General features: G+C 35.1%; 1 protein-coding gene and 1 long non-coding RNA gene across 2 annotated transcripts; both read right to left on the minus strand.

The window, feature by feature from the left end:
- Window positions 1–3,306: 3,306 nt before the first annotated feature.
- On the minus strand, window positions 3,307–3,783 carry LOC103451425 (UPF0496 protein 4-like). The gene has a single exon (XM_008390827.2). It carries the CDS (start codon window positions 3,781–3,783, stop codon window positions 3,307–3,309), a length of 477 nt encoding a protein of 158 aa, XP_008389049.2.
- Window positions 3,784–20,155: 16,372 nt separating this feature from the next.
- Window positions 20,156–21,737, minus strand: LOC139190185 (uncharacterized). The gene is made up of 2 exons (XR_011574242.1): window positions 21,331–21,737; window positions 20,156–20,568 (listed from the first exon to the last, which is right to left on the minus strand). It is a non-coding gene; the product is annotated as an uncharacterized lncRNA (long non-coding RNA).
- Between the last annotated feature and the right edge of the window lie 527 nt (window positions 21,738–22,264).

A 22,264-nucleotide genomic window follows, 5' to 3' on the forward strand; every position in this document is an offset into this window, starting at 1 on the left:
TAGCTTTAAATAATAAATCGCAACCCTCTGGAATTCATCATCCATTCCATCATCCCAAATTGCACACTTTGAACAAAGATTGAAACTGTAGCCCACACAACTGGTACTTAGTGCCCATACCCTCCAATCTTTAAATTGGTACTTAGTATTTCTCCAATTTCCTTTGTTACTATTTTATATACATAGATAGATAGATAGATTAGAGATTTGGATGAAGTAATTGTAAATTAATGGAAACTTTAAATTACAAAATTTAAATTTCCATAATTTAAAATCCCGACAATTACAAATTTTAGGGTTTGGAAATTGTGTGTGTAGAATTCTAAGATGACCGGAGATAAGAAATTTACAAACTCCGTACGACAAATTACCTCTCAAACTTGCAACCCCACACTCTGTAACAATGTCTCATCATTATGTGTTGCCTTCATACGAAGGATTCATTCGAATTCCACTACACCTGCCTGCACTTTCTGGACAAAATTTACCTTTGCTCGTACTGCTAAAGTGTCCCGCATGAAGCGGAGAGGTGCACGTATGCAAGAGGAGAGGCGGATGGACGAAGGGATCCTAGGAGGATCCTTGCGGGATCCTTCAATCACATCCATTTATCATACATCGTGCGATCAAAAATCATTGTAAATTTTCTTATTTAAAATTGAATATAAACAGTATCTGACAAAAACTGACTTCACGATGTCCAATGAACGGATATGATTGGAGGATCCCCGGGATCCTCACAAAGAGAATCCGGCGAGAATCCTCTCTCGAAGGGATCACAATAGTCCTAGGCCCACTTTACTTTTTTTTTAATATAAATTATATATACTAAAGCCCTACGTCAAAACACTGTTCATAAACAGAGTGTGTTGATGCACAAAACCAGAGGGGTCTTGGAACAACGTAAATTCGACCGTGAATCTACAAGAAAGTAAATAACACAAGATGTATCGTGGTTCACCCCAAGGTTTGGGCTACGTCCACACTGATATTGTATTTCTGAGGGGGAGAGAGCTCTGAATATGAGAGTGAGAGCTTTGAGAGAGCTTAGAGCTTAGGGGATGTAAGGAGGCTTCGAGTTTGTGAGGGTGAGGAGGCCCTTTTATAGAATAAGGGCTCCTCCCCTTTTTACATATTTGCCCCTCCATTTATTACATAATTACATTTGAGTCTCCCAAGTATTTATACGAAGTCTAAATATGGAGGCCCTAAGTATGGTATAAACAGTAGTCCCCTATGTCTTCAATCAAGAGATTCTTTTGGCTGAAGACTTGAAATTCAGTCCATGTGTGGGTTGAAGTAACTAGATGTCGCCTTGAACTGATACCGGAAATGAGGCGGTGCTCAAAGTGAAATGATGCTCAACTAGAACTAGCTTATGTTACGATGATGCTCTGCTTGTGGCTTATATTGCCTTGGTTGGCTCGGCTTGTGGCGTTTGAAGGTGAGGGAGTCCCTTTTATAGAATAAGGGCTCGCTCCTCAATACATAAATATGGGCTAAAGTTGATGCTCGAGGCAAGACGGTTGCTCAGTAGGCAACGATACACTCTAATGATGGTGAGGGAGTCCCTTTTATAGAATAAGGGTTCGCTCCTCAATACATGAATAATGGGCTTAAGTTGATGCTCTCTAATGATGGTGAGGGAGTCCCTTTTATAAAATAAGGGCTCGCTCCTCAATACATAAATAACGGGCTAAGTCCCCCAAGTATTTTTCATGAGGCCCAGTTGAGGCCAATATATGGTACATAATGTAGTCCCCTAAGTCTTCAGTCAATAGAGTCCGTTGGCTGGAGACTTCAAATTGAATCCATGTATGGGCCGAAGTGGCGGTTGTTCGGAGGCGGTATTTGTATACCCTGCACTGAAGCTTTGTAGGTGAAGCTTTGCAAGTGAAGTTTTGAAGCTAGAGCTCTGTAATTGAAGCTTTTTGAAGCTAGAGCTCTGTAAATGAAGCTTTTGAAGCTAAAGCTCTGTAATTGAAGCTTTTTAAAGCTAGAGCTCTGTAAATGAAGCTTTTTGAAGCTAGAGCTCTGTAAATGAAGTTTTTGAAGCTAGAGCTCTTTAATTGAAGCTTTTTAAAGCTAAAGCTCTGTAAATGAGACTTTTTGAAGCTGATTGACATGAGTGATGCTCATGAATGTTTATGTTGATTGACATGAGTGATGCTCATGGATGTTGACATGAGTGATACTCATGAATGTTGACATGAGTGATGCTCATGAATGTTTATGTATCATTGATATGAGTAATGCTCATGAATGTTTATGTATGATTGACATGAGTAATGCTCATTTATAATTTGAAGTACTGGGCGTACTTTTGATCACCTGGTTGGTGGTAATAGCGGCAGGTTGTCGAATAATTTTGGAGTACTGGGCGTACTTTTGATCACCTGGTTGGTGGTAATAATTTTGGAGTACTGGACGTACTTTTGATAACCTGGTTGGCAATAATAGCGGCTGGGTGCCGAATAATTTTTTTATGATACTGGACGTACTTTGGTTCACCTGGTTGGTTCTATTTTGGGCTTATGGACCTTCGCCCTCCACACAACATTCCAGCCCATTTATTTTGGGCTTTGCCCTTTTTTTTTTTTTTTTTTTACCCTCTGATGGGGTTTATACAGATGTCTCCGAAAGATAAGAAAAATAATTTACATCATTCAGAAATAAGAAAAGTAAATCACATCATTCTGGTGGGGTGTTTATTCCTTACTTTTGCTTTCTTTTTTGCTTTCTATTTTCTTTTCTGCTTTTGTTTTTGTTTTCGTTTTCTCTTTTCTTTTCTGCTTTTGTTTCTTTTCCTATAGCTTTACTGGTGGTCTCCCCGCTCCTTGCTTTTGCTTTCTGTATTCCTTTTGCAGATGGTAGACAAGGAAATCATGTGGAGTGTCTCTTTTCCCTTTCTGCTTTTGTTTCTCACTGCTTTTACCTCTCTTTTCACTTTCCTCTCTTTATGTCTCTAAGCTGCCATGCATGTGCACCCTGTACTAAAGTAGGTATTGGAAAAGAAACACTGACATCCATGGGGAACGCCGGACCGAGACATTGTTATCGCCGAGCTATCACCCATGGCTTCTTTCTCACTGTCCCTGCACTCCACACCAAATCCTAGCCGACCCACTTCTTCAATCTCTCCCATTTCATGCTAGTTGCAGACCATATCATGATGATGACATATTCCGCATAGGCATCTGTAAGAAACTCATGAAGAAAAGAACACAGTCACCAGTCTCACCACGCGCACTGTTCGACGTACGAGCTTTGCCACATTCAATATCTTGCCAAGATTTTGACGTTGCTTCACTTTCCAAAGCCAGAAGAAGCACCACGATCGAAATCATATAGAGATTTGCGAGATCGGCGAAGATTCTCTAACGACGGGAGCTCTTCACCCTTTCGGTCACCGAGAAGGTGAAGAACGAAGGTGAGATGAAGGCGGCGCTGGCGAAGGCGTTTGATCTCAGCAGAGATGGAGTTGCAGAGGTCCAAGAACTTGACACTGTGGTCCAAATACCAAGTAAGCGAATCATCTAGAGGCGGCGCGACCTTGAGATTAGAGATGAGGTTTCTCACTTCGGAGTGAGTCAAGGCAACAAAATCAACGGCCTTGGAGAGCCATGACAAGCTGATGAACGGCGGACCGAGAGATTTCAAGTGGTGGAGCACAGCGTCATCGAATGAGCTAGAGATGAGGTCCAAATTGGACGGAATGGAATGTTTCTTAGCACCTCGGAAGGGAAGGAGTGACGGGAAGTTGGAGATTTCCGTTAGGTACATGGTCAGATATAAGAGTGTTTTGGGGAAAGATTGAAACTTTCCGGGGAAAAATATATTTTTCGGGAAAATGTTCCCAAATGTCGAGCCGACTGAAAGATAGGCATAAACGGGCGGTGTATATATATATATAATATTGGACGGGGAGTACGGAGAAAGAGAGAGGAAGTTTGAAGAGGCTGAAGGAATTGGCGTGCGTCTGATTTTTCTCTGAATCTCAACGATGGAATGCTGCTGAGCTTGGGGGATGTCATGGCAGGAGAGATTGGTATCTTTTGAGTGGGAAATGTAGATAGAAAGGAGGAAGAGAAGACGTCTATATCTGGTATCTTTGATCTTCACAACAAAACCCAACAGTTGGATTTTGCTCAGAAATGGTAGATCCGTAAGTCGGAATAAATAAAGGGTGTTAGGAGCTTGGGATGCTAGAAGTAGTAGCTAGTCGATTGGGTTTTGCAGATTCACGGCGGAGGTGAAAAAAATGAAAGAGAACCGACACATATTTTCGTATCGATTCTCATAAACGACGCCAAATATTGATGCACAAAACCGGAGGGGTCTTAGAACAACGTAAATCCAACCGTGAATCTGCAAGAAAGTAAATAACACAAGATGTATCGTGGTTCACCCCAAGGTTTGGGCTACGTCCACACTGATATTGTATTTCTGAGGGAGAGAGAGCTCTGAATATGAGAGTGAGAGCTTTGAGAGAGCTTAGAGCTTAGGGGATGTGAGGAGGCTTTAGGTTTGTGAGGGTGAGGAGGTCCTTTTATAGAATAAGGGCTCTTCCCCTTTACATATTTGCCCCTCCATTTATTACATAATTACATTTGAGTCCCCCGAGTATTTATACGAGGTCTAAATACGGAGGCCCTAAGTATGGTATAAACATAGTGAATTGGTGAAAATAACCTTACTTTACTAAACACTTCACTTCTTATTTTCCTTATTTGCACAGTTAAATGACGAAAAAAACCTTGGCTCTTTACTTGCTTTTTCAACTCTTTCAATCAGAGTCATTGAAAGGACTCTAACACTTCACCCAGCTCACCGCCTAGCTTTTCCACCGTTTCACCCAGAACATCGCCACCACTGATTCATCCAAATCCATGAATTCGCAAAATTGCACCGTATAACTAGTTTACAATGCAGAGCTCTCTTCGTCCACCACAACTCATCGGTCCACCTCAACGCCGCGTGCGCAACAACTAGCACAATCCCAACCAACAGTGGCACCCAAACATTCATCGTCACCTGGGAAGAACAGCAGTATAACCCATTTTGTTTAAGGAGTTTTAACAAAAAGGGTCTAGCACTATTCATTCTTAATTAAAAAGGACATTTTGTGTATGAAAAGTCCATAATGGATCAATCTCTTTTCTTTATTTACTCTTATGTCATTATTTCATTATTGTTGTAAGGTCCACAATGATGTTGACATTTCTGTCTGGAAATACATTATTTTACATGATGCTATTCAACTTATGCTAATTTGTTGATAGCTCTTTCATGCTTCCATCATGTTGTCGATGTTATGCAGCTCTTATTCTGTCAAATTGTTCCAGTACTGTTCATCACCTTCTACTAGCTCTGCATCTCTTTCTCTATCTTCTTTTACCTTGTAATACATATCTTCTGTTTCTTCTTTGAAATTTTGAGGCTTCTAGTATGGCTGGTGACTGGATTTTGACTTGCTATAAATATACATTTCTTATTCTTCTACTACTAATAATATATCATACCTAAAATCTTCAAACTCATCTAAGGCTAACATTTGGATCCCTCAAAATATTAAATATTTTTGTATGACGGAGTCCACCTGTGTGGGGAGATAGATGATAGTCTAAAGGACTTTTCATTAACCATGGCTATGTGCCTAGCTTTCTCTTTATGCATATTTACATACCAATCTGGAAGACTACTAATAAAACTTATGCAAATTTCTTTTCACTGTTCTATATAATCTTCTGCTACTTTTATAAGCTTTTCAGAAAATGATTCTAGTTGGAAAATATGATTAATAAAGATTTTATCAAGATAGCCAAACTCTAATAGTAAGATTTTATCAAAATGATTCTACTTCTACTACATTATGCTTTTTATGATACTTATAACTAAAATGCCATGGTTTAAAATTCCTCATGTTAATCCTGACTACAATTATGCTAACCTCTAGTTTACAAATACAACTCTTTGTACTATCACAAAGATATGTAGATATATCTTTGTAATAATATTCATCCCTGGTTTTGGATCAAAGATGGACTGATTCAAAGCACATTGTAATTGTAATTGTAACTCTTTTATGGAATGTGATGCTCTGCTCAGAATCTCATTTTGCATATCTGGTAGCATTATTCTTAATTTTGCTTTTGAAATTTCTTCTAATAGGATATCATCTATTATTAAGTCTAAAGATACATTCCTAAGAAAACTTTCATATTTTTCTTGTTTTTCTTTGTCACTCAGATACTGATGCTGCTCATTATTTTGATACTGCTTCATTCCAATGTCTTCTTCTAAGAGCTCAATCTTAATCTCTTATATGGGCTCATTAGCCTCTTGTTCTATGGATTCAATAACCTCTTTTTCAATAACTTCTTTTTCTTTATACTTATGCTAATCAGTTTCCCAACCTATTTTCAATACTCTTTTCAAAGTGTCACTTGTTTTTAGCTGCATTATAAGAGATTGGAATTCTTGGTTCATTTTGGTAAACTTACTAAGTAATGACTTATGGTCTCTAGAAATGACTTGAAGGTTGTGCTCAAGAGAATGAATATGATGTTGAAATTGATGGAAATTAAAATTAAAACTATAAAACTCTTGTTCTAAAGCTCTAATTAGTTTTTCATGACCTAACTTTATGCTTGGTTATTTGATTTAGATATTTCAAAAATTATCTAAGAGAACTTTTTGCCTATTAGAGAGTTTTAATACCTTTGGCCTATACCATAGAGTTTGATTTCTGATTCCTTCAACAAAAATGGCATTAAAGTTAAAAGTGGGTACTGGTGGTGATGCAGGTCTGCTTATGCTATTTTGGAATCCATTGAATGATAGAGGTTTGTGGTGCATCACTATGTTATTGAAATGTGCTCTTCTGCCTTGCGGTCTTGTGGTATTTGAGGATGATGATCCACAATATTCAATTCATGTTCAATGAATTAATCTTGATAAGATATCAGCTAATATATTGTCACTACCTTTTATATATTCAAAAATTGGTTTAAAACCATTTCCTGTAATTGAATCAATAAAATTAACCCATCTTCGGGCTGCCTGTTTATTGGCATGTATCTTGTTATAATGAAAAACTATATTTTGACAATCTGTTCTAGTCGTAAATACTTCATCGTGTAAAAATAAAGAAAATGCCTCAAGTGAGTTAATTATTCCTAAAATATTTAAATCTGTTGATGGTAATCTTTATTGTACATCGCTAAATTTTCCTGATGCATATCTACAAACTTATTCGTCAGACTTTGGTGACTCCTTATGCTTTTTCTGGTATATTATACATGCCAATCCTAATGATAAAGCATTTGTTTCAACTATTTTGTAACTATCATCTAATGGTAATGTTAATGGCTTGAGTTGAGTAATTTTTTCCTTTATATTTTGAACTAATTTAATATCTTCACTATTAAAATATTTTTGTCCTGTTTTGCTAGTTTTACTATATAATACTGCTATTTTTCTTCTTAAATCAAGGATAAAATTTCTTGCATAATTTAACAATCCTAAAAAAGTTTGTAACTATTTTTTATCTTCTAACTTATCTGGAAATTCTAAGACTTTTTTAGCTATATGATCTTGTAATTGTATTGTACCTAACTTGATATACATTCCTAAAAATTCTATATCTTGTTTTTCTAATGCTATTTTATTTTTGCTAATCACAATTCCATTATTGATAAATTCTTGTAAAACTATCTCTAAGTGTTTCCTATGTTCATTTCTATTTTTACTATGTACTAAAATATCATCTACATAAACACTATAAAAATTATCATATTTCTTGAAGATTTGGTCCATCTTTCTTTGAAAGATCGATGGAGCATTTTTAAGTCCAAATGGCATAATAAGTCACTCAAAATGTCCTTCTGGACAAGTAAAAGTTGTCCACTCAATTGATTCTTTTGCTAATCGTATTTGCCAAAATCCTGATTTACAATCAAATTTGCTAAAATATTTAGTCTCTTGAATTTTATTTATAAGGTCATCCTTATTTGATAACTTATAACTATCTTTATATGTATTATTATTTAATCTCTTGTAATTATAAACTATTCTAGCCTTATCTCTCTTTAGTTCTGAATGTTTTATCATAATAAATGTTGATGATCCATGTCTAGGCTTAGAGGGTCTAATTACTTTTAAATTTAACAACTCTTTTATTTGCTGCTCAAACTCTTGTTTATCTATTATATTATAAGGCATATCAACTGTCATTATGGTTAAATCTGGACTAATTATATCTAATTTTGCAAATATTTTATTTTTACTCCAATGTAACTGTGAGACTTTTCCTATAATCCTAGTTTGTTCTGCTAATTGTGATAATTGTTCTAAACTCTTTGGTCTATCTAACTGTAATATTTCTATACGGTTTTCTTCTTCTAAAATCGGATATTCATGTTCAAATATTTATTCATCAAACTCTTCTATATTATTATGCTAATAATTTTCTTTTAAGTTTTCTAAATAATAACTATCTTGACTACTGGATTCTTCAATACTTATACTTTCGTATGTTTCTACAGTATTACTTTGATCGGTTATTGTGATGCCTCTTTTGAAAAATGTTATCTTAGGATTCATAAATAAAAAACCTTGGAAACTTTTAAAAAAAATTAAACCTAAAATGAATGGGTATGATCCTACTAGTGAAACAAATGTTAATGATAAATTAAATTATTTTTTTTCTACTTTAATAGACTCATTATTAATGCAATGTATTAAATAAATTGGTCTCTCATCAAAATGTGTTATTCTTACTGTTTTTGCTCATTTTTTTCTATATTTTTCTAGTACTAACCATTCTTTTATGACACTCTTTAGGCTTCCTGTATCTATCATAGTTGTTTGTATTTTGTATTCTTTTGCTATTTCTATTTCACAATTTATGGTAATTAAAGAATTATTTTTGGCTGTTCTATACTATAAACAATATTTCCTAATATTTCAGTATTTTCTTATGATCTAATAATCTATTACTATAACATTTTTTCACATAAAATTGAATATGTGTTACATCCCACATCGTCCAGTGGAGTGGATCATGTAAGCCTTATATGTATATTCTCATCTCTACCTAGCACGAGGCCTTTTGGGAGCTCACTGGTTTCGGGTTCCATCGGAACTCCCAAGTTAAGCGAGTTCGCGTTAGAGCAATCACATGATAAGTGATCCACTGGAAAGTTCTCGTGTAAGTTCCCAGAAACAAAATCGTGAGGGCGTGGTCGGGGCCCAAAACGGACAACATTGTACTACGGTGGAGTTGTGCCCGGGATGTGGTGGGGGCTCAGGCCGGAATGTGACAATATGTATTATAATATTTATTTGCAACTAACTTGTTACACTTATAACATTTTTATGGCCAACCTAAATTGATATATTTATACTCTTCTTCATATTGTTCTTCTATGAATGCACACATATATTCTTCTAAATCACTATTTGAACTACTTGAATCTTCCGAATCTGAATCTATTATATTTATATGTTCTATACTATAAATACTCTCATTATCACTTAAATCATCTAAACTATATATTGAATATATATCTTAATCTTCTTCTAACTTAAACAACTCCATCAAATGTACTTTTTCTCTCGGCTGTTTACCTAATTTTGGACATTTAAGTCTAATGTGTCCAACTTCTCCACATAAATAACATTTACAACTACTCTTATCCTTTGGTGCTTTATATTTTCTAATTCAAGGTTTACCATTTCTTTTTCTAAATTGTTTTGGAATATATTTTCTCTTCCTCTATGTTCTTGAAAGTCTTATGCTAAAATTTTTATGTTGTTTGTAGGGTTTATATGACCTATATTTCTTTTTGTATATTTTCTTTTACTTATTTTTCTTATGACAATCTTAATGTTGTGGTAAATCTATAATTTTACAACTCATATAAAATTGCTTCCTAATTTGTCTCTTAGCTTTTATTTGACTACGCTTTTGTCTAAGTATATCATATACATGTTGAATTCTAGGTTCTATTGCAATATCATTTTTCTTTGGATGCTTTTGTCATTCATTCTAAATTTTTTCTCCTATTGGTCCTTTTATTTTTATCATATAAGTATCTAATAAATTAATATCACTAATTCTACATGTTCTTTCTAAATATTTAAAGAAGTCTATTGTATACTTAGTTATATATTGTAAATCACAAATTTGTAATTGTTCTAAATTTCTAATTGCTCTTATCTATTCTTGTTCGCTTCTGTCATCTAGCCTATTATGATCTAAAAATTCTTGTTTAATCAAAATAACAAAACCATCAATATTAAAATGTGTTTTAGCTACCTGATGTTGTTCTGAATTTTGAACTTTCTATGACTGAAAATAATAAAAAACTAACCCATCTAAAGTATGCTCAAAGTAATCTAACATATTTCGTGAATTACTAAAATCTAACACTAATGCTGCATGTACACAACCTTTCTCCCATCTCTTAATTGTTTTTTCCTAATCTTGTGGATCTACATTATCTAAATTTTATATATTTCCTACCATATTAATTTGTTCTAATCCTCTTAAATATGGAATACTATTTTTTCTAGGTGGTTTCATCATACTTTTATGTAATCTACTCCAGCTTGTTCTTTATATTGTTCATTTGTTGGTTTCAAAAATTGTTAATCAGTTCTACATGTGTATCCTGGATTTTCTACTCTTGATGTACTGCTTTCTTCTGCTGGATTACATTCTACTTTCAGTTCTAATAAATTCTTATATTCTTTTAATCCTAAAATATGTTCTACTCCTATTTCTAAGATTAATTTTTTCATCTCTTCATCTGAAATTCTATATAGTCCTAAATTATATGTCTTATATTTTTCTAAATATTGTTCTTCATCTAAATGATCGATATCTTCTATAAGCTTATCTACAATATGATCAAAATTTTGCTCAACTAAATTAATATCTAAATTATCAAAAGTCATATAAATACTCTCATTTTCGATCTCACTCTCATCCTCTTCTATATTTTCTAGTTGCTTGTAATTACTAAACGTAATTGTTGTTTTACTTATACTAGTTTCATATATTTGTACTCTATCTAATTGTCTATTTTTTGCTACTTGTAAATTAAGTAATGTCCACTGAGTTCCTTCTAAAAAGCTATTATCCACGGGTTTTGCTTCTATCATATTTATATGCTTATTACCAAATGTTTGAACTCAATTTTGAAATTCTATATTAAACTTATGATTATATTTATCAGACGCTTTTCCAATATACATTAAACTAATACACAATTTTTTATACTCTCCTTTCATATTATAATTTTTTGTTCTTATGCTCACTTTAATATATTTACTAAATTCATTAATTGTCATAACGTAATTTGGAATACATCCTATAACTGCTAAGTTTGAACTTAAGTCTACTTCAGTTGTTGCTATTGCTGCTTGTTGGTGATTATCTCATCTATCATTATATATGTATACTTAAGCTTTTGTGCCCACTTGTGCTTTGGTTAATCCTGTTATTCCAATTAATATTGTTCCTATGTGAATCTGACTGAAATGTAATTTTCTCAAATGCATAATTGCTTTCTTACTACAAATGCATAACTGCTTCCTTACTAAGTAAATTAAGTGTAACTTCTTTATCAATACAACTAACTTCATATTGACTAATGCTACTTACAATTCTACTTCTATTTTTAAATAATCCTAATTGGTACAAATTATATTTATTTTTCTGTGTTTTCTCAAATCCTATTCTAATAAATTCTTGTGCTTCTTCTTCATTTAAATAAATATATTCAGCTCTGACTACTTCTTTTCCTTTACTCCAAAAGAGTTCCATTTTCTGTTATCAAAACAATTTATCTTAGGTCTTCTAATATTATTATTTGCACTTAAAGTTTGTTGATGCACAAAACCGGAGGGGACTTGGAACAACGTAAATCCGACCGTGAATCTGCAGAAATGTAAAGAACACAAGATGTATCGTGGTTCACTCCAAGGTTTGGGCTACGTCCACACTGGTTATGTATTTATCTGAGGGGAAGAGAGCTCTGAGAGTGAGAGGGGATGTGAGAGGGGGTGAGGAGCCTTAGGAATTGGCATCTCCCTAATTGTGAGGGTGAGGAGTCCTTTTATAGAATAAGGGCTCCTCACTTATTACATATTTGCCCCTTCCTTTATTACATAATTACATTTAAGTCCCCCGAGTATTTGTACAAGATCTAAATACAAAGGCCCTAAATATGGTATAAACAGTAGTTCCCCAAGTCTTCAGTCAAAAGAGTCTTTTGGCTGGAGACTTGAAATTCAGTCCATGTGTTGGCCAAGTAACTAGATGTCGTCTTGAACTGATACTTGATATGAGGCAATGCTCAGTCTGAAATGATACTCAACTAGAAGTAGCATATGCTGCGAGGCTGCTCGGCTCGTGACTTATGTTGCCTTGGTTGGCTCGGCTTGTGGCGTTGAAGGTGAGGGAGTCCCTTTTATAGAATAAGGGCTCGCTCCTCAATACATGAATGATGGGCTAGAGTTGATGTTCTCTAATGATGGTGAGGGAGTCCCTTTTATAGAATAAGGGTTCGCTCCTCAATACATAAGTGATGGGTTATGAGTGATGCTCGCGGCAAGGCGGTTGCTTAGCTGACGGCAATGCTCTCTAATGGAGGTGAAGGAGTCCCTTTTATAAAATAAGGGATCGCTCCTAAGTACATGAATAATGGGCTAAGTCCCCCAAGTATTTTTTATGAGGCCCAGTTGAGGCCCAATATATAGTACATAATGTAGCCCACCAAGTTTTTGGTCAATAGAGTCTGTTGGCCGGAGACTTCAAATTGAATCCATGTATGGGCCGAAGTGGCGATTGTTCGGAGGCAGTATTTGTATACCCTGCACTGAAGCTTTGTAAATGAAGCTTTGAAGCTGGAGCTCTGTAAATGAAGCTTTTGAAGCCAGAGCTTTTGTAAATGAAGCTTTTGAAGCTGTAGCTCTGTAAATGAAGCTTTCGAATCTAGAGCTTTTGTAAATGAAGCTTTTGAAGCTGTAGCTCTGTAAATGAAGCTTTTGAAGCTATAGCTTTTGTAAATGAAGCTTTTGAAGCTGTAGCTCTGTAAATGAAGCTTTCGAATCTAGAGCTTTTGTAAATGAAGCTTTTGAAGCTGTAGCTCTGTAAATGAAGCTTTTGAAGCTAAAGCTTTTGTAAATGAAGCTTTTGAAACTGTAGCTCTGTAAATGAAGCTTTTGATGCTAGAGCTTTTGTAAATGAAGTTTTTGAAGCTGATTAACATGAGTGATGCTCATGAATGTTGATATGAGTGATGCTCATGAATGTCGAGAACGAACTTCATGTGGAAGTTCCAGATATGATGGGTCCCGCATCCCTGGGAGACTTTGGTCTTGGTTTTCTGCTTGCTGGCGTGAGATATGTAGTCGCCTTGGAGGGAGATAACGGCGTAAACGTCTATCTCGGATATGAGGTTGACGTCTTTGATGTCTTTGGCTGAGATGAGTTCGAGTTCTAGGATCCTCTGCTCCATTTTTTAGTGAGAGAGAGAGAGAGAACGAGATTTGGGAAATAGGATTTGGGTTGGGTGAGGAGTTGGGAGTGAATGGAGAGTATTTGGTTTCCTGGGTTTTTTTTTTTTTTTTTTGCAGATTCACGGCGGAGGTGAGAAATTGAGAGAGAAACCAACATAACTTTTCGTGTTGTTTCCCGACAAACGGCGCCAAATGTTGATGCATAAAACCGGAGGGGTCTTGGAACAACGTAAATCCGGCCGTGAATCTGCAGAAATGTAAAGAACACAAGATGTTTCATGGTTCACCCCAAGGTTTGGGCTACGTCCACACTGGTTATGTATTTATCTGAGGGGGAGGGAGCTCTGAGAGTGAGAGGGGATGTGAGAAGGGGTGAGGAGCCTTAGGAATTGGCCTCTCCCTAATTGTAAGGGTGAAGAGTCCTTTTATAGAATAAGAGCTCCTCACTTATTACATATTTGCCCCTTCCTTTATTACATAATTACATTTAAGTCACCCGAGTATTTGTACAAGATCTAAATACGAAGGCCCTAAATATGGTATAAACAAAGTTAAATTTTCTAATTTTTCTAGCAAATATGATGGAAGCGATGAAGAATCGTTATGTAAAATTTAGTTTATTTCTGTTATTTGTTCTTCAACTTGGTCTAATTTTTCAGCCAAACTTAAAACTAATTGAATAATTAAATTATTTTGCCTAATGAGAATATTACTACTAACTACTTGTGTTGAAAAATCTGTTAAACATATTGATTCTTTATCTAACTTACTAATTTCTTTCAAAGCTTGGATATATTTTCTGCTAGTTCTAGAATCGGTTATTAAACTAATAATCTATCTATTTTCTTATGCAACTTATTTACTTGTTCACTCAAATCTTTTTACACTAATTGAATTTTTTGAACTTCTAATTTTAACTGCTCAACTATTTCTAATGATCTAAGTTCTACTTACTTAGGCTTACTATCTATAAGGTCAATGAGTTCTTTTATCTCTCTTTTGCTAGGAAACCTTTGAATATTTTTATTATTATCTTCTAACTGAGATGTAATATAATCTAAATTTTGTCTAATTGTTTTTATGGAATTTTTCTGAAAATGCTCTAATAACTGGTTTAACAAATGATTATGCTTATTATTTTCTAATTTTATATTTTCTGTTTGACTAAAAATAAGATCTATTATACTATTGGCTTGTGAATTTTCTTCACTACGCAAAATATGATTATGCTTTCTCAATGGAAAATAACAAACTAAACTATTTTGGTCTAATATTATTTTTCTTTTTTGTGGTTCACTAAGTTCTAAATTAAGATAATCTATCATATACTACAGTCTACATTTCTCTAAAGTTACAGCTAACTAGTTTCTTAGAAACTCTCTTTCTTCTCTCAAGGTCTCTAAAACTTGATCTGTTGCTCTTTTTGCTTCTAAAACTTTATGTTGCACTTCTGTGTTATTATATTTACAAATAAATTAAGGATATTCAAGATAACCAAGATAAAACTTCTACTTCTTCAAAGTCTTGCTAATTTTTTTGGATATAGATGCTAATCTTTTCTTTATGCTAGTTATAGTTGGGTGTTTGGGACAATAAATACCTGGTGGTTATAGTTGACAAGGTCTACAAGGACAATAATATCTGTTGTTCATACAAAATAAACGAGTGTGATATCAGTTGTGATAATGACTTCCGTCCTCAAGGTACTTTACTATTATAATTATACTATTAAAATGCTAAACTTGTCTCTGATACCAAATTCATTAAGCAGGCTCGGTTAAATAGTTGGATGGTCATTACAACAATTAGATATAAAACCTTGCACATGGAACTCGACATGTTTCAACATGACGGTCACTCACAATGCAGGTATAAGGCATTAATAACTGAATTCAGAGGTACGAAGAACTCAGAGGTACTCTAGTTAATGTCCAGTTATTTGTATAACAAGCATTCAACTATAACAAAGTGCTTGAACAAAGTATGATCGTTAGTTTAGTAGGTTAATAATATAACTACAATAGTGTTTTCCTGTTTTTGACTAGAAGTCTATTTAAACAAACACACTAAAGAAAGATAAAACTTGGAGATTGCTTGAATCTGTACACTTGAACTTTTATTGATATATAAAATGTTTGCAAAGAAGTGTTTACAAAGGATGCTAAGAAGGTTTCAGATGCTTAAGTGTATGAGGATTGAAGTATGGTGTGTATCTGGTATGTGTTTACAATGAATGGAACTCCTCTTATATATATTGAATGAGAATACTATGGTATTAAAATTCTTTACAAATGAATGTTGCAAACGTATCCTTGGTACTTGTCATTTGTCACTTTACTTCTACCGTTACTGAAATTGTCAGCATTATTTCTGAAACATAGTCTAACTTATTTGTCTTCTTTTGCCTTGTTTTTATGAATATATGTAAACTTGCTTGTCTCCTTTTGCATGTCAACTTGTTGCATGGCTTGTCTCATGGAGCCCATAACTTTGTCATTTTTTTTTTTTGTATTTGCTTTGATGAAGAGCATGTGACTTCTGATAGATGTTGGAGATTGAGATACTTTTGCCTTTTTTTGTTAGAAAGTTTTCTAGGATGTTTCCATTAGTTTTCCCTTTTGCTAAAGGTAAGCAATTTATCCTAATTTAGAATTCAAAAGTTCTTTACAAAAGCAATTTATCTTCTCAAACACAAAGGAAATTGGCAAGTTATACGGTATAAAAAATTCTGAAAAAATCCGAACAAGAAATATAGGTCTGAGTATTAAGGATTGTTTTTGGTTGTGAAAAAGTTTGATTGAAAGAGTTCCGTCAAAAAGAGGTGAAACACTGCTCAATACCCGGTATGTCTATCTGTACGTGATTTTGGGGATTTTGTGAGAGACTAGGAATTATGCGAGCATTTGGTTTTAATTTATGAGATTTCTAATTTCGCATTACGCCTAAAGTTTTGTGCTTGGTTTTCAACGTCTGGTTCTGTATCGTAATTGAGTTTATTAATACATGTATTTTCAGAACTCAAATTTTATTATATTTCTTATACAAAAAATTTAATTCCAATCTACAGCAAGAAGAAATGCAAAGATGACTAAAGTTCTCTGTGACAATACAGAACAAATGAGAAGTTTTTTTATGAGCCCAAGAACAAAGAAGTAACATGAAAAATAAAACAGTGTGGGCAATTTTTGAATCCATATATATTTAGGACTTGAAAGTCCGTCCTTTTAGTCGTTCAAATCTACTTTTTTGGTTATACATAGAACTTTTAACATAGAATTAGTAAAATACAAGTGCAAGCGACTAAACAATGTGGGAGACTTTTGGAAATGTATATAATGTAACTTAGGAATGTTCCCCTTGGATTGCAAATATGCTTTTGATGTAAAGTAAATAGAATGTAATGTAACTTAAAAAACTATTTTACCCTATTTGTTTAGTTGTTCTATTAATTTATAAAATATTTTGTAATGAATGTATTGCTTTGTGTATAGTAATATACGTGTTTGTCAATGCAGATAAGCTGTTTCTAGCTTCTAAATATCAATTATAATTAGGTGCCGTCATTCAACTTTGTCTCTTTTTTTGAGATATGATTCATATGTAAAATGTAAAATAATTGTGACCAGCAATTTTACATTTGAACACAATCATAACCAATACACATATAAAGTTTAATTACCAAGAACTACAAATATAAAAAAATATCAGATGATAATTCAAATGAATATAATAAACTCATTGACTCCATAAGTGAGTTATTCAACATTATAGATGAATAATAAATATCATGTGGATTCAGTTGCTTTAATTTATTTTTGAATAATTTAAAAATAAATGTTAAATTTCGGTTACAGTTTCAAACCCACAGCGGAGCGAGGGCTTATTTGCTAGTTTAATACTATCAGTCTGCATAATTGGCCAATTTGGCCTTGACCTTTCCAATTTCAGTTAGAATTTTTAATTCGGCTTTCTTTGCAATATTGTGAACAAACGATATTATCTACACTAAGTGTAAGATCCCACATCGCCTAGGGGAGTAATCCTTATACGTATATTCACATTCCTACCTAGCATGAGGCCTTTTGGGAGCTTATTGGCTTCGAGTTCCATCGGAACTCCGAAGTTAAGCGAGTAGCACGCGAGAGCACTCCTATGATGGGTGACCCACTGAGAAGTTCTCGTGTGAGTTCCCAGAAACAAAACCGTGAGGGTGTAGTCGGGGCTCAAAGCGGACAATATCGTGCTACGGTGGTGGAGCGAGCCTGGGATGTGGTGGACCCCGGGCCGGGATGTGATTAAGTTTGAACTCACCAACTCGGAAGGTCGACTCGACGAGTTCGACATATCGATTTTCAAGCCATTTATGGCTTAGGTAAGCCTTGAGAAACACTTAGAACCTTCATTTCACTTCTATGGGTTGTTATTGATCCTTTGTTTGTGTTTTGGACGTGTGGTTTTACCCAGAAACTCGAGGGGAATGAGAACCTGCACGTTTTCATTCAAAAACCATGGTTATTGGGTCACTTTCAAACCATTTTTCTGGTCAACCTCGATCACAACTGGACTTCTTCTAGGTACAAACTTGTTTTCTACATTCCTAACTTCATAATGGCTTTTGAATCACTGAGTTTGGTTAAGTATCGAGTTAGAAATCAACTCTAGAAGTTAGGAAGAAAATTTCAGTTTATGGAAAATTTGTAACCGTGGTCATTTGGCCACTTTTAGGCCAAATTTCTGATTAACTCGGACCATATTCGAACTTTCTGTGAATTGGGATCGGTAAACCACATTCCTAGCTTTAATTTGGCTTTTGTAGAAGTGAATTAGGTTAAGAATCGAGCTCGTTAGAAGCTCTGGAAGTTGGGCCAAAAATCTGCAAAAACTGCAGATTTTCGCGAGGAAGGCAAGTACAGTGTACTTGCGGGGCGCGTGGGTTTTCTGGCAGCCACTTTGGGCGGCGTGTGAGGGCGCGTCCGGCCTCCGGCTGGCGCATGGTTGACACGTGTGTGTTTTTGTCGTCGAGTAGATCGATTTCATATATTTAAACCCTAGGTTTGAGCAAACTATAGGGGTTTTTTTTAGGTTTCCGTTATATGTTTTAATTAATGCTATTTTAGTTATTTCACATATAGGAGAAACTTATCCCGAGGATTTTCGAGGCCAAGCTAGGCTTGGGGGCTACGACTTAGTGACGTACTTGTGAGTGGGCAGTTTGTTTTTATACCTATACATTTTATAGTTTTCATAAATGCGTATTTACTTCATTTTACGCCTATATTGCCTAGTATCATTTTTGTGATATGAATTGTGATGAATGCTGTTATATGGTTGAGATATTACTGTCATGACATTCATACATACTTGTATACATGACATTCATTCATACATACTTGTATACATGCTGTTATATGTTAGTACTTCACGTGTATGTTCACATCCTCACCATTTGCTTGCCTTGGATCCAAGTTAGGTGCCAATCATGTCGGGTAGATTGCATTAAGCAATCCGACTTGTATGTGACTGTGCTTCTACAACAGGCTTCGCGTGATCGTAGTATTAGAGCGCATTGATTACACCCAGTCTTGTCGGGTAGAATTGCCTTAGGCAGTTCCGACTTGTGTGCTAGCTTAGATGATGAACAAACTACTTATAATTGATTATCACATGATTATATTACTTTGGCATTTGATATATCATGACTTGGCATATTTCTGGTTATATTGCTGTTATATTTTATTACATACTTACGTAGTATGTTTTAAGGAAACTATATTTGTTTTACGGCGAAGGGTTAGTATATTCAAAAATAAGGGTTTTCGTATAAACTTTGTTTTGCTGACCCACTCAACTTTGTTTTTCGCCCCTCCAGGTTTAATAGTTGTGCTTACGTTTATACGAGGATTATGGCAAATCTCAGGAGACGGTTACCTTCAGTGGTATAACTCTCATCCTGTTTACTATACTGTCTTATGCTCTGACATCACGTGTGAATAGGGTTCAAACCCGCTCACCTGCACACTCTCTTGATTAGGCACTTTAGGTTTAAATTTACCCATATCTTCAACATCACTACACTTTATGGCTTCGTCACCCTCCAAGTGTCGGCCAGCACAACTCGATTTGGAGTCCAAGTGGACATTCCGGGTCGAGGTGTATCACTAAGGGGAAGGGAATGGGCTAAACATCATAATGGACTAACAATAATGTGGTTCAAATTCGCCTTTGACGAGAATCGAACCTAAGATCTCTTACTTACAAGTGAAGAGTAATATCAGTAAACCGTAGTACTAAGTGGCTCTCTTTGCAATATTAAAATAATATTCCAATCAGAAAATTAAGCCCTACCTATTTCAACTTCTAAGACCATTTTCAATGGAAATGTCAAATTATTAGAGTTAAATTTCAATTAATGGCTGATGTGGTAGTCTGAAGACTTATGTCAAATTTTGTGTTTCTCCAACTGAGTTGAGAAATAATAATTTTTTATTAATGTGGAGCTTTAAATGGTTTTTTTTTTTTTAATTTATTAAAAAAATTGTTGAAACAAAATTTTGTTAGTTGAAAGTAGGGCTGGTTCGGTATGGTATAATGAACCGAAACCCATGTCTCGATTCCCAAACCAAAGTTTTTGGGAATCCCAATTTCAATATTGATTCCAAACCAAATTTTTGGGAATCCTAAAATTGTTTCGGGATTTCAGGCTATTGGGTTGAAACTTGAGCATAGAAAAAGTTTACAGGAGAAATTAAAGCTGAATGCAATTACTCTTCCATCCTAGGACCTAAAAGAATATAAGAAGGTAAAACTCGTGCCAATTTCCAATCATGAAATACCAAACTTTATTGTACCTGGATGCAAGAAGAAAGATGAAGTGATAATTCCTTCTTCAAATTGTCTCGGACGATTCCATATATCTTTTCTACATATGCCGTAAGTTGCTGCTTAAAGAGCAAAGTCGGATACTTGGCCTCAACCTGACGCACTAAATCAGACCTCAGAAGCACCAACTGAAAGATTGGCAGAAGAAGATCGGAAGCCCTACGAAGCAAGAACATCATATGACATCAGGCACAAGAAGAAATAAATCCGATATGTGAGATGCCTCCCCATTACCACAGGAGACAGAAAAATAAATTGAATAACTTGTTCTAATTCGATCGGTTTAACAAGTTATTCAATTTAGAAAATGAAAATGAAAATCGATTTAGCAAAATGTGCTTGGTGTGCTAGACACAATGTCTCCAACTCTAGTAGAAAAATTAAAGGGGTTCCTCATGTTTCTATAGAAAACACTCCTGATTTTAGTTCATTTAAATGACATTAATATTTGTAGTTTCATAGACTTTCAAATGAACGACAAAATGACTGCAATAGGATAAAAGTTCTCAAAATAGCTGCTGGAAATGAAATTAAAGAACAGAGACCAATATATTGGTGTTGATTCCATATTATTCATATAGACTTTCTTTCCTGTTTCTTATATTTGAGTACAAACCAACTTGTAACTTCCACCCCATTTCCTCTTTATAATTCAGCTGCCAATAGGAATCAAATTGCCAAGATTGATAATTATAGTGTAAAAAGACTCATCCGTCTGATCCATATCAGTTCCAAGTGCTAAATTTCACAAACCCTAATCTAGATTTCACAGCATCAGACATGAGAGCACCAGACAAAGCTAATTGGTCAGCCAAATTATTAATTTTATCCAAAAAGTCAAAAATGCTAAGATCACCGCAACGAAGGTTGAGGAGTTCACCACGTAGTTGAATGACTCGATTATGAGAGGAAGGTGCATACCGTTCCTGCAAGGCTGTCCAAGCTTCGGCAGCACTAACACACTTGACAACAACATGCATGACAGGAGGAGAGAGGAACTGGTGATCCACGAAAGCACCATCTGATCTTGCTGAATACAGGGTTCAAAAAGGGGATTGATGGCATCAGTAAGTTGCCCATCATCATCAATCAAAAATGCAGGGGGATATTTTGACGTGCCGTCGACAAAGGGCATGAGACTTCGACTTCGAAGTAAAGGGACAAACTGGGCGCGCCACAAAAGATAATTGTGACGATCAAGTTTCAAGGGTAGGAAGGCAGAAACATTAGTGAGAGGAGTGGCAACGGAAGAGGCCATGAGGATTGAGAAGGAAAAAAAAATGTCGTGAGACAGTGGAAAGGATGATACCATATAAGTAAATGTGCTCAATGATCTGAGCATATTCCATTTGATGTTTTTATAGAGACTACAAGAAGTATTTGGATGAAGAACAAACTCTTCAAGCCAAGGATAATTCACAGATAGTACAAAAGATAAATAACCTAATTAAATTCAAAACACTTGCAACAGATAAGGTTTATCTCAGCCTTCCTTTTGACTGATTTGGTTGCGATCTTCAGTGAATGTTGTGGCAGGAACCCTTGAATTTGAACTTGGTTTATCATCACAAACCCAAATCTAAATTTCACAAACCCTAAATTAATTCCAAAATTTACCTGATTTGGGGGAGAATCGGTGCATAATGCACTGGAATCTGGATGAAGAAGTCGAGAAAGATCAGAGAGATGAGCGGTGTCGGTGGCCATGGCTTTGCCTCTATGTCGTGAATGAAGGTTCCTCCACAATGAGGGTCTGAGGGATGAGAAGTCGAGAGAGAGAGGAGGGTGGTCGAGTTGAGGAGGGTGGTGAGGTTGTTTGAGGAGAGGTCGAGTCGAGAAAGGTGGTAAGGTTGTC

The sequence above is a fragment of the Malus domestica genome, chromosome 12 (genome assembly GCF_042453785.1).
Source record: "Malus domestica chromosome 12, GDT2T_hap1".
NCBI lineage: Eukaryota > Viridiplantae > Streptophyta > Magnoliopsida > Rosales > Rosaceae > Malus > Malus domestica.

Bases quoted from the DNA above. Each gene is read 5' to 3' on its own strand.
- LOC103451425 (XM_008390827.2), bottom strand. From the start codon at position 3,783: ATGTACCTAACGGAAATCTCCAACTTCCCGTCACTCCTTCCCTTCCGA.